General features: G+C 37.4%; 1 protein-coding gene across 1 annotated transcript in view; it reads left to right on the forward strand.

Annotated features, from left to right (window-relative positions):
• The window catches only part of DHX15 (DEAH-box helicase 15), a gene marked incomplete at both ends in the record, with an annotated part of 56,698 nt that overhangs the window by 30,571 nt on the left and 12,613 nt on the right, over positions 1-13,514 (forward strand). Inside the window, 3 exons of the mRNA XM_084232898.1 lie at positions 105-323; positions 4,999-5,166; positions 12,927-13,013. Of these exons, the coding sequence (XP_084089024.1) occupies positions 105-323; positions 4,999-5,166; positions 12,927-13,013 (474 nt within the window). The remainder of the gene's footprint in view (positions 1-104; positions 324-4,998; positions 5,167-12,926; positions 13,014-13,514) is intronic.

Consider the following 13,514-nt stretch of genomic DNA (forward strand, 5'->3'; position numbering starts at 1 on the left):
TACATACATGGACCAGTAAATGTTACTGTATTGTCTGCATTTTTCTTTAGGACCACGTAAGTATTCTGAAGATAGCTTCAAATAATTTACTGTTTTCATTTCAGGTTATAGTTATGAGCGCTACTCTAGATGCAGGAAAATTTCAGATTTACTTTGATAACTGTCCTCTGTTAACAATTCCTGGGCGTACACATCCTGTTGAGATTTTTTATACTCCCGAACCAGAAAGAGATTATCTTGAAGCAGCAATTCGAACTGTGATCCAGATCCATATGTGTGAAGAGGAGGAGGGTGATCTTCTACTTTTCTTAACTGGTCAAGAGGTAACGTCAATACTTGTTTAATTATTTCACCTTTGGCATATTCTAGTACACAACAACTTTAAACTTAGAAACTTGGCTTGTATTAATCATATAAATATACCCCATTTATAAAGTATTTCTCCAACTTAGTTATATTTATATATGGAACATGTAAAATTCCTTTTATGCTCTGAATACCTTTTTAAACCATTAGTGTTTGTGTTGTAGTTAATTATCCTAAGAATACTACATGCTTTTAGAATTTTGAGGTAGCTATTGTAGATTCGACTTTGGAGACATTGGTGATAAAAGTGATAGTAATTTGAATTACAGCTGCTGTCAAGTTAGGTTGTAGTTATTCAGCTTGAATATTTAAAGTGCAACTTATAAGGAACTAAAATTTAATTTTACACAACTTAATTTAAATATAAGATTGTTTTTTGTTTTTATTGTAAATAAAAAGAAAGGATATGTAGCATAAATAGTATATGAGAATGGAAATTCTAAAATATTTTGGCCCTTTGCAGTAAAAGATCTTACTCCCACTCCAGAACATTTTTTCTCAAGTGGATTGCCTGCCTAGGGAAGGAGAGTTTGTTACAACACAGCAGATACTTAGCCCAGTTCCTTGCTGGCGGAAACAGGTGAAATTTGAGGACAAAACATCTTCAAGTTCCTCAGGCCATCTTTATATTCCCTTTAATTTATTGTTTTCTGAGATATATTTTAGCCGGTGTAATGCCTGTGATATACCCTAAAAAACAACTTTGTTGAGAGATTGTCCCTGTTCTCTCAAATGTCAAAATTAGAGAGCTGCTGTGACTGCCTGCCTGCCTGCACTGGTGGGTGAACTATCTTATTTGTGTACCATTTCTGCAGTGATGCCTGATTTATCACATTGGAGCAAAATGCTATTTCATTAAGAACTATAAGTATCATTTTTTTTTATCTTTGCATTTCTTTTATATTGTCTGACTGATTGGTGGCTTATGTTCCATTGACCATGGTTTTTTTTGTAGAGCAAGGTTTTTTTAATCTCAAAACTATTTATGATGTGAACTGATTCTTGTTGTGGGGTGCCTTTTGCATTGTAGGGCACATGTCAGCATCTCTATCCTCTATCCCAGTAGATGTTTTCTTCCTTAGTTGTGGCAACCAAAAGTTTCTGCAGACACTGCTAGATGTCCCCTGGGGATTGCAGTCATTCCCAGTAGAGAATCAGTCTTGTTCTTTTGGGAAATTAGATGTGTTGCAAATTTGGTTTTCTACGTAAACTTCTGTCCCTGCTAGTCTTCCCTTTTATGCGTTTTGTGGGGGAATTTCTATTTTGGAAGCAAGTGCCAAATGCTTTTTTGATAGTATATAAACATTTTGTAATGCATTATTGAGACTGTTGAGATACTCATTTTGTCCCATTTATTGTCTGTCTCTAGTTTCCTACTTGCTCCAAAGTGAGTGTTTTCTTTAAATATTTATCCACACGAGAACTGGGGTACAGGCCAGAGGTGTGTGGGGGGGGTGAGAGGATTCACCAGAGACAGAGTGGGGAACAGAGCAGGCAGAGTGACTGAAATACACTGCTGAGGGGAGCAGCGGGCGAGTCAGGAGAGGTCTGCTGCGCCATGTGGGTAGCTTCCTGGCTGGGGATCGTACTGGTGCTGCTGTGGCTATGGATAGTTTCATAGGTTTCATCTTAACCCCTTGGGCCCCCAGGGAGGCCCAACTTATTTTCTTTAATGACTTTAAAAATAGTCATTCTGTTCAGATAATCAAGCATGTTAGAATTTTGTTGAAATATTGGATGGCCTTATTGGTAAGACCTGAGAGATCTTCTATGACTTCAACTTCATGCAGTTGCTATTTGGCAACCCTCTCACAGCTGGGGAGAGGAAAAGGAATGAGTTTCACAATTTTCTATTGTGTGCTGGATTGCATATCTTTTTAGTTGAAGTGTTGCTGTAATCATAGCTAGGTTTACATGAGGACTGTTAGATTTTTAGGTTCCCTTTAGGTAACTAGTCTTGAATTTTAAGACCTTTGGGGAGAAGATAGCAGAGTAATATATTTTGTTTCATTGATTATGTTCAGTAGAGCTGACTTAAAGTATGTATAAAATATTACTCTTTGCATGTCTGTGAACTTTTCATTAATTTTACTTGGTCATTTAAATGGTAGATTTTGAGAGTTTTAATGCCATCTTCATAAATTTGAAAACCATTCGTAAAATGAGTAATCCTATGAATTTAAAAATCATTTTTAAGGCCATATTACTATTTTGACCCTTAAAAAGCAGTATTTCTAGTCATCTGGGCTGTTTTGGGAGCAGGAGATAACCAGTTTTAAAAGATGAGAGTTTGGGACAAGTTTGATTTCTAGAATATTGTTAATTTTTTACATTAATGCCTAAAATTATTAGAAATAAGTGTTGCCTCTGAATTCCTTGGGGGGGGTGCACACTATAGAATTAGATAAGAATGATTGTAATTGAAGATGATAGTTTGTAAATGTTTGAAGATATTAAAACCCTGCAATCTTTAAGCAATACTTTCATCTTTAATTTTGTTTAGTAAAATGTCTTTAATAGGTGCTGAGTTCAGCCTTTTTTAGTAAGGTGCAAATTAACTTACTAACATATTTATGTTCAACATTCAGAGCCAAAAGTTTTCCTCAAATCAGAAACTCCTGATTAGATCCCATCTCGCTGTGGTACGTAGGATTAAGCAAATAGTTGCTTTATGCTGGGGAATGGCAGTGAGTTCTACAGTGTTGCTATGGAAATTTGGTAAATTTTAGGGGATATTTTTGTTGCAGAGTTTTAAAACTTATATTTAAACCTTGTTTATTATAAAAGCATACACGAAATGGGATTTCTTCTCTTGTAGGTATGCTTCTAATATGTGAAATCTGGGTGTTTGTTGACTTCTGATCATCAAGTACTCTAATCATCAAATATATGATCAAATCACAAAATTCTGAGTATTGGTATTGATTTTCCCTTTTTTTATTTTAGAAAAGTAGTTTTGAACTTCAATTTTTTGTAAATTTGCAAGATGTTTAATTTTGTATTTGCATACCAGCAGGGGGCATTCTAATCTAGATTCACATTTGAAAGCAGTTTTTTTAAAATAGTTTTCTTTAGTATGTTTTCTTACCATGAGAAAAGTATTTTTTTCTTTTAGAAACTTTAGATCTCAAAGGGAACTGTTCACCTTAAATCATTAATTTTCTGTCACTTTTTTTCTTAAAGATTTATTTATTTATACATACAAGAGCTGGGGTATAGGCCAGAGATGCAGGGAGAGAGAGGATTCACCAGAGACAGAATGGGGAACAGATCAGACAGACTGGCTGAAATACACTGCTGAGGGGAGCAGTGGACGAGACAGGAGAGGTCTGCTGCGCCATGTGGGTTGTTCCCTGGCTGGCCAGGGATCGAACTCGTGCTGCAGAGGCTGCAGATTGCTTCATAATGAGGTGCTTAACCCCTTACGCCACCAGGGGGGTGCAATTTTCTGTCACTGTTTTCAAGACCTTCTCTCATATAAGAAAACTAGTATGTTTGAAATGGATGGGAAAGTTTTTTGTTGTTGTTAAAAGTCCAATAGGTTTGTATTAACATGGACAGTTAAACTTTGATCTAAAATTATTTCAAGAAACATTTTTCTTTTTTTTTTTTAAAGATTTATTTATTTATGCATACAAGAACTAGGGTACAGGCCAGAGGTGTGAGGGCGGTTAGAGGATTCACTAAAGACAGTAGGGAACAGAGCAGGCGGATTGACTGAAATACGCTGCTGAGGGGAGCAGTGGGTGAGATAGGAGGTCTGCTGTGCCATGTGGATTAACCAGGCCATGTGGATTAGCTCCGTGGTGGGGTGTTGAACTCACACTGCAGTGGCTGAGGATAGCTTCATAGTGCTACAGCTTAACCTTGCACCACCAGGGAGGCCCAAGGAACATTTTTCTTGATACAAGAGCGTAGAGTAAATTCACTTCATAACTTTTTTTTAATTGACCTATTTTCAGATAAAGATGATTTGTTGGTAAGGATTACATTGGGGTGTTCATTGGACAGACTGCAAAGTCACTTATTTAAATATTTCCTAGGTTAACTGAACCTTCACTTCAGTAAAACTTAGAATATGTCCGTTTCTCGTTTTTAATTCCTTTTGCCACTCCCTGTAGCCTATATCTACCTCTCACATTCTCAGTATTCATTATGTCCTCCCTTCAAATCTGAATTTGAATGCAAATGCACTGGAATAGTTTTCTCTGGTAGGGGCATTTTTGAAAATGCTGTGAGATACTTAGGTTGGCCTATTTCTTTGAAATGTCTCTGTTGATACTGTAAAGGTGATTGTCCTCATTAGGCACAATGAAGCAAATCTTCCATATAATTGCATTAGTGATACGTGACATTAAAGCCTAATTGGCTTATTTAAAGTATCTAGCATATCAATTTCTCTCAGATTGTGAAAACTGAAAAGGTTATTGTGTAGTTGAATATTCCTGGTTGGGAAATTTCAGTTTTAGCGCCATTTGTTGAAAATTAATTAGGACATCCAACTTGAAGAAAAGGGTGTGGAATGCAAGTAAGGTGTTTATTTAACAGAAATCAAAAGTTTCTTGAATTATTTCGTAAAGTCCAGTGAATTCCATGTATGTTTCTTTTAAGACTCAAACTTTCATTTTGTAGGAAATTGATGAAGCCTGTAAGAGGATAAAGCGTGAGGTTGATGATTTGGGCCCTGAAGTTGGTGATATTAAAATCATTCCATTGTATTCTACACTTCCGCCTCAGCAGCAGCAACGAATTTTTGAACCTCCACCGCCAAAAAAACAGAATGGAGCAATCGGAAGAAAGGTAGCCTATAAATGTTCTCAAATATTTCATTAATTCTAAAAGAATTGTTGGTGAGATACCAAGTTGAATTAAAAAGGATTAAATTACGGTAGGTTCAGTGTGATATGGAGTATACACTACACAATAATCTGCTTTTCAAGGGTAAATCTGAAAAAAGATCTTCAGCCGGGAGTCTTGTGTCTTTTTTGACTATAGAGGAGCAGCACCACTCTGCCATCACCCAGCAATTGTAGAAAGTCTGTCCTTACCCAGTGCCAGCTTGATTAGAAGATGGCCACATGCTCCCTTTCTCCACATTAAATCACTTGGCAAAACTAAACACTTCTTCAGGGCTTTGGCTTCAGCCTGGAATTTTCTTAATAAGTAACCTTATATCTTGTGGCTTTGTGCCCCATTTGGGATTTTGAAGGGATTTCCAGCCCTGTTCTGGGCACTTTAATGGAGATAGCAAGGGGATTTGAGCTCTGGTTTGCAGCAGAGGTGCTGTGGTGCTGCTGCCTTATTTTTTTTCTCCAAATAAGAGATAGAGGCTCTAATGGATTCTTTGAAAATAAGATGGCATTGTTTACAAACCATTCAGACAACCCACCTTTTTTTAAAGCCCATGCATTAATTGGGCTATATAATAGCTACTGTTGGATTTTGCTAGAAGTCTTAATCTCTGGTGTTAAAATTTTTATTTCTTAAAGAGGAAATAGATAACATTAACTTAGTCACCTTGGGCTGATAGGTGGTCTGTATAAGTGGCTAACATCTAGGGCAAACTGGGCACTCATAGCTGCTATAAATTTGAGTTTGTGCAGGAAAAAAATCTTACCTGAGTGAGATACTGTAAAATTTAAATCTGTTATTTATTTTTTTTATTTTTTTAAAGATTTATTTATTTATTTATTTATTTGTTTATTTATTTATTTATACAAGCACTGGGTACAGTCAGAAGCGCGGGAGGGTGAGAGAATTCACCAGAGCCAGAGCAGGGAGCAGAGCAGGCAGAAGGACCGAAGTACACTGCTGAGGGGAGCAGCGGGCGGCAGGAGAGGTCTGCGCGCCATGTGGGACCCTCCTCCAGTGGCCGGGGAGCAGCCGGGGATCGAACCGGCGCTGCAGAGGCTGCGGGCAGCTTCGCAACCCAGCGCTCAACCGCTGCGCCAACGGGGAGGCCCTGTTATTTATTTTTTAGGAATAACTGATTTACGACTTTTTGGTGTATGTTTTTACAAATAGTTTTGATAAAAAGTTATAAAGATAATTAATTATGTCACGACTAATTACTTCCTGATGTGTAAAAGTTAAATGAACCAAATAACTTCTTTAAAATTGAAAGAACTTTCCAAATGAGTGTGTGGTACCAGCCTAGTGGAATATAAAATTGGTAGGGGGAAAGGTAGCTTTTGAGTTTCTCACAGATCTGTAAGAACAATGAAGATGATCACTCTGTTGAATTTTAATTTTTTTTATATTTATTTATACATCCAAGAACTGGGGTATAGGCCAGAGGTGCGGGGGTAGGAGTGAGAAGATTCACCAGAGACAGAGTGGGGAGCAGAACAGTCTGATCTGCTGGAAAACACTGCGGAGGGGAGCAGTGAACAAGACAGGAGAGGTATGCTGCACCTTGTGGCTTAGCTACCGGGCCCCCCATCGAACTTGTGCTGCCGTGACTGGTGATAGCTTGCTAGTGCTGAGACTTTAATCCCTGTGCCACCAGGGAGGCCCTATTTTGAAGTTTTAAATTAGCCTGATCAGTGTGTTGGATTTTTAGATTATTTTGTCATTATGTTCTCTAGAACATGTTAGAATATTTTTCTCTGGCTTTTGTGCATTTTGAACTTTGGGCAAAATATGAAGTTTTGCCCAATTTGAAGTTTTTTCAAGGAATACCATTAGTATGTAATTTTTAGAGTTAAATTTGTTTCTGAAATGTACTCCCTAGAATGTTTAGCTGGATTTTGTGTCAGTGAATGTATGCACAGTAGCTGTATACGTAGACATTTCTATAGTAAACAGGGATTAATACATCCTCCAGGCAGAGGATTTACTTTTTCTAGAAATCATATGCACATTGTACACCTGCATTTATTTTAATTTGGAAGGGTGTTTTTATTTACCATTGAGTAAAATTGGTATGTAGCAAGATTTGTCATGTTTGTCTTCACATCTGAGCTCTTATATTTATTATTAGTGTAGTAGAAATTATGTTCAGTCGGGTGATGATCTGATCTGATACATGGCAGTTTTTGTGTAATCTATAATTTAAGCCTATAGACTAGATTTTATTTTTTAATTATTATTTTTTGTGTTCTTTCAAATCTAAAGGTTATTGAGAAGAATTTTCTCCTACTGTGAAGAGTAGCAGCAATAGTTGGGTGTGTGTGTGTGGTGACTGGGTAGATGGTGAGGGAGCCATCAGTGTCTGCAGGGGTTGAGCTTATCTGTTGGGGTCCCACCCTGGGCTTTTAATACAGCATCGGAACCAAGGGTCACATTGTCCCTTCATCCATTAGTGTCGGTTCATTCAAGTAAAACTTAGGACAGTATGCCATCAAATCATACTAACTCTTGTTGTCAATCAGCTTTCTCTTAGTAGTTGAGAAGAACACTGTGTCATAGCCTCCCTGGATGATGCAGAAGGAGGGAAAGAGGGTTTCTTTGGCATGTGATGCATCATTCTCACATGAGGGAAAACACCTTGAATCTCAACATGTTTTAAGTGAAAATGAAAGGTTTTTACTTTGCATTTATTTATTTTTAAGATTTATTTTACTTATGAATATAAGAACTGAGTTGTAGGCCAGAGGTGCGGGTGAGTGAGAGAATTTGCCAAAGAGTGCGGAGCAGAACAGGCAGATCTACTGAAATACACTGCTGTGAGGAGCAGCAGGCCAGATAGGAGAGGTCTGCTGCCCAGTGTGTCAGTCAGCTCCCTGGCTGGGGATCAAATTCATGTCACAGTGGCTGGCAATAGTTTGATAATAATGAGACTTAACCCCTGTGCCACCAGGGAGGCGAAAATGAACATTTTTTTATGGGAGATTAGTTCACAGAGGAGGGGCCACTCTCTAAAGCAGTGTATTTTTCATGCAGTTAGGGAAGCTGCCTGAAAGGAGGTAAGAATGACACGTGACTAGCAGGGAAGATTAGCAGGTGACCATCACACCCACATGTTAGCAGCCCAGGTAGGGGTGGAGGAAAGATTAATGGGGTTTTGGGGAGAGAGGTTATGTGAGAAAAATTATGGGTGGACACTGGAGCAACCAAGAATTGGTATTTGGTTACTGTTTATTCTTTTTTCTTTTTAATGCCACAACTTTATGATAATATCCTATTTACATTATAAAAGAAAGAATTGGAAACCAAAGCTTGGTTCCTCTGTTGAATTCATTACATCCTGGCTGGAGCTTGTGTCCAGAGTCTTTCACTGGCACTTTACTGATAAAATTTAGTTTCATAGGAACACTTTAGGATTTACTGCCTGCTCTCAGTTGTGTGAAACAAATGTAGTTGATCCATTTTTTTGTTTGTTTATTTGTCCTACTATAAGGGTAATAGCTACCATAGAAAATGAAGTTTTGAAAGTTTGGGACAAAATATTTAGCACAGTATTTAGAATTTTGCCCAAGCAGTTTAATTTTGTATTACTTTATATTCGGATATCTTTTGTAAGATAATTTTACTCATTGTATTAATTTATGTAGAGTTTATAATTTGTTAAACAGGTTTTAGTTTTCTTTTTTTTTGTTTTTTTTAAAGATTTATTTACTTTATGCATATAAGAACTGGGGTACAGGCCAGAGGTGTGGGGGCGTGAGAGGATTCACCAGAGACAGTGGGGAACAGAACAGGCAGATCGACTGAAATACACTACTGAGGGGAGCAGCGGGTGAGACAGGAGAGGTCTGCTGTGCCATGTGGATCACCTCCCTAGCTGGGCATTGAACTCATGCTGCTGTGGCTGCGGGTAGCTTCATAGTGTTGGGTCTTAACCCCTTGTGCCACCAGGGAAGCCTCTAAACAGGTTTTAGTTTTAAAATGCAGCCTATTTTAAAAGTAAAGTATAGGCTTTGGGGGACTTAATTAACATTCTTAAAGCTGCTGAGCTCCTTTTGAGTGAACTTGTTTCATTTTTAATGGTCAAAGAGGTTCAGAATGCAATACATGTATTTGAGGGTAGATCACATAAATATAGGTACAGAGTACCTGTTTTAATAATCCTTGTTTATTCAAGTATCTGATTTTAAGCTAAAACTAGTAATTTTGTAGATTCTTTATACTTATCAGTAAATCTCTTCTGTGTATCCTTTGACTAAGACTTGTCATTGCTATTTTATAGAGTTGGTATTATTAAAATCCAGCAACTGTTCTTTGATTTTATTTAGTTCTCATTCATTTTGTTCTTACAAATAGCTGGTTTTTCTGTAGCTTATTTTACAGTTTACTAATTATCACGGCTCAGAGCATACATTGCTCAATAAAAAAGAGAAATGACCCTTGTGGAGATGGTTCTATTGTTTTAAAGAGAGATTTAATGATCCCATTTCTGAAGATAACTTAGTGTGATGCTGCTGGGACACTTACAAACAAGTGAGTTAATGTCCTCACTGAATTAGAGACCCCACAGAGTTCCCTGGGGTCTAAAAATCCAAACTGGTTTAACCTAAATGCGTTATTAGGTCCAAACAGACTTCAAGTACATCAGAGTTCTGCTTTGAAGTAGAAATTTTGAAATACATTGAATAAGAAGGCAGGTTGTTGAGGAAGAAAGGGTGTATCTACATTAAAGTTTACTCTTAGCACACTTAATATGCAAAAGTAAAATAAGATCATTTGCTACATACACCTGGAACAAGCTTAAGGCCTGCCTCACCCCATTACTAAGGTTCCAAGGCAGCTAGATAACTTCTATCATCTCCGTTTTGTGTTTGTTCTTCTATGTGGAGTGTGTGTCTTTGTGTGTCTTTTTATTTAACCTTGGCTAGTATTTCGTTGGCCGATAGAGTGAGAACTACTGTTCAAGTGATAGAATTTGGTAGAGGACTTTTCCCCAAAAGCTACTTCATGATTGCACTTCAGGAACTGTTAAATCAGTATAGTTGATTGATCCTTTTATTATCTTAAAGCCTTTTTTTTTTTTTAAAGATTTATTTATTTATTTATTTATACAAGCACTGGGTACAGTCAGAAGCGTGGGAGGGTGAGAGAATTCACCAGAGCCAGAGTGGGGAGCAGAGCAGGCAGAAGGACCGAAGTACACTGCTGAGGGGAGCAGCGGGCGGCAGGAGAGGTCTGCGCACCATGTGGGACCCTCCTCCCGTGGCCGGGGAGCAGCCAGGGATTGAACTGGCGCTGCAGAGGCTGCGGGCAGCTTCGCAACCCAGCGCTCAACCGCTGCGCCACTGGGGAGCCCCTATCTTAAAGCTTTTTAACCAGTTTATTTTTTTCCTTAAAGATTTATTTATTTATTTATACAAGCACTGGGTACAGTCAGAAGCGCGGGAGGGTGAGAGAATTCATCAGAGCCAGAGCTGGGAACAGGACAGGCAGACGGATGAAATACACTGCTGAAGAGAGCAGTGGGCGCAGCAGGAGAGGTCTGCTCGCCATGTGGGACCCTTGCCGGCTGCCGTGGATTGAACCAGCGCTTGCAGAGGTTGCGGGCAGCTTCGCAGCCCAGAGCTCAACCGCTGCGCCACCAGGGGAGGCCCAGCCAGTTTATTTTAATTTGGGGAATGCCTGAAAATGTTTTTTCTCTAAGGGTTTTCTCTCAGGTTTTAGAGTTTGACTTTGGATGACAGTAGACTCTGCTGTAAGTGCTGCGTATTACTACACACTCAAAGAAAACATGTACGACAAATATTTTTATGGATAAATATATTTTAGAATAACTCAGGGTTGTTCACGTCAAGAGTTGATCACATCAAGAGATTTTTGTCACACTGAATGTACTGTGTAGAAGAAATACGTGAAATGTTTTTCTCCCTAAATAACTTTAAAAGAGATTTTCTCCATTGTCCTAGACTATAGTATCAAGACTATAATACTTTCCACCTTAGAGTTCTAGAAAGCTGGAAGACCTTGTGTGTATATATATATATTTATGTATATATATGTGTATATATGTATGTATATATGTATATATATGTGTATATATATATATACTCACAGAAGCATTATTAGTTATAGCAGCAAAAGTTGGTTCTGTATAGTTAAAAGGTCTTTCCGTCTTCATTATCTTATTTCTTAGAAAACCTGCCTTAGCTAGAATAATACTCAGGAGTAATAAATTTGAAACTTGAGGATGTAAAAAAATCTATTATTTAGCTATTTAGGTTTCATTCCTAGTTCTGCCACCTACCCCTAAGTTCCTTCTACGGCAACACAGGACTTGCTAGAATAGTAAACTGAGCTTATATTTTTTTATGTTCACCTGTCAGTCCTATCATACCTTGCGTATATTGGCTTTGTTTCCAATTACTGAATGTGTGTCATCTAAATGTCATGAAAAATGTAAACTATGGTGCTTTTGCTAATTGCAGTGTTTTCAATGGCCAATGTGAAAAACATTTTTTAGGCTATAAAACGTAAATTAACCTAAAATAATATCCTGCTAACACTTCACTATTTAAGTTTTTCAACTACCATGAATTACTGGGAGAGTCCTTTTCATTTCTTCTATGTGCCTATGGGCATTCTTGTCTTCATGTCCTCTGTAAACTGAAACTTCTATTGCTAGTGATGAACCTATTCTATGCTTTATGAACCTGTTCTACTCAACAGCTCTTCTAAATGCCATTTTCTCAGTAAGCATTCTTTGTCTTAACTAACAACTTTAAAAAACAACATCAACAACAAAACCCTCTTTAAATATCAGTGTATATTTGGTGTCATGTGCACTTTCCTGTCCAGTTCTAATCTTGTACAAACTGTAAAATCTGTAAGAGCAGACTCTGATTCATTTTCTGTGTTATCTGCCTGGATATATAGGTATTTCTTAATGGCAGTAATTGTTCCTGAAAGTCATAAGTTCTGGGTAAAAATACTAATGAATACCCCATTTTTCCATTGTTTAAAAGAGAAGTTACATACCATGGTCAAGCTCCTCAACAATTTCCTAAAACAACTGGAATGCACTAAAACCCTAAAAAGTGCAATCTCTGATGTATGTAAAGCCTTGAAAAGTTCTTTTAATAAAAAGTTAAATGACCTTTAACAGTTGCTTTTATGCAGTGGCACATTAATGCTTTGTACATTTTTCAAAACATGTACATTTGATTACGATGATCCACCGATTCTTCTTGGCTTATAACTAAAGATTTCCCCATTCCCCACACTATATATTGTTTTAAGATGTTGAATTGAGTTGCGGTGATAAAAGTTTTCCTTGGTAGTATTGCCAGAAGACATTAAAAGATACATATATACATAGTTAAAGTTAGGATATTAAGCAAGAAGTGTCAGGGAGATATTCCATTCAATAAGATTAAGGAATATTTTTTCATGTTATCGTTCTACTTAAATAATCAGAATATAATGTGGTTGAGTAATACCTGAAGTAGTAATAGCTTTCGTTGTGGAAGAAAGTTGCTATAATGAACTAAATAAAAAATTTGAATTCCTGAATGTTAATTTATCTTTTTAAAGCATTGCCATTGATAATCAGAGTTCATTTCTTCTTTTATTTAATGATTTTAAATTCTTTGTTAGTGAAAGTTATTATTAGTCTTACATTTCGATTTTGCTTGACTTACATTATTTCTTAACAGGTAGTAGTGTCAACTAACATTGCAGAAACATCTTTGACAATAGATGGCGTGGTATTCGTGATTGATCCTGGATTTGCCAAACAAAAGGTAACATATTTTAGTACTTTAATTGTATACTTTGTAAATTTGTGTTGGCTTACCAATGCCTACTGATTAAATGACTACAATTTACTTTTTAGAATTATTTTCATTTTTCAGACTTCTGTCATAGATATGACTTTTGTTCTGTCTGGCTCATACTGCAAGCCTACTTTTTTTTTTTTTTTTTTAAAGATGTATTTATTTATACAAGAACTGGGGTGTAGGCCAGAGATGTGAGAGGGTGAGAGAATTCACCAGAGACAGCACGGGGAGCAGAACAGGCAAACAACCGAAAACACTACTGAGGGGAGCAGTGGACAAGACAGGAGAGGTCTGTTGCACCATGTGGGTGTCTCCCTGGCCAGCCGGGAATTGAACCCGCACTGCAGAAGCTGCGGACATCTTCACAGTGCTGTGCTCAACCCACTGCGGAGGCCCTAACAAGCCTACTTTTAATGGCTTAATCCTAGCCTTTTTTTCCTTTTAAAGTGGCATTAGTTTCTTTGT

This window comes from Talpa europaea (genome assembly GCF_964194135.1).
Source record: "Talpa europaea genome assembly, chromosome: 5".
Classification (NCBI taxonomy): domain Eukaryota; kingdom Metazoa; phylum Chordata; class Mammalia; order Eulipotyphla; family Talpidae; genus Talpa; species Talpa europaea.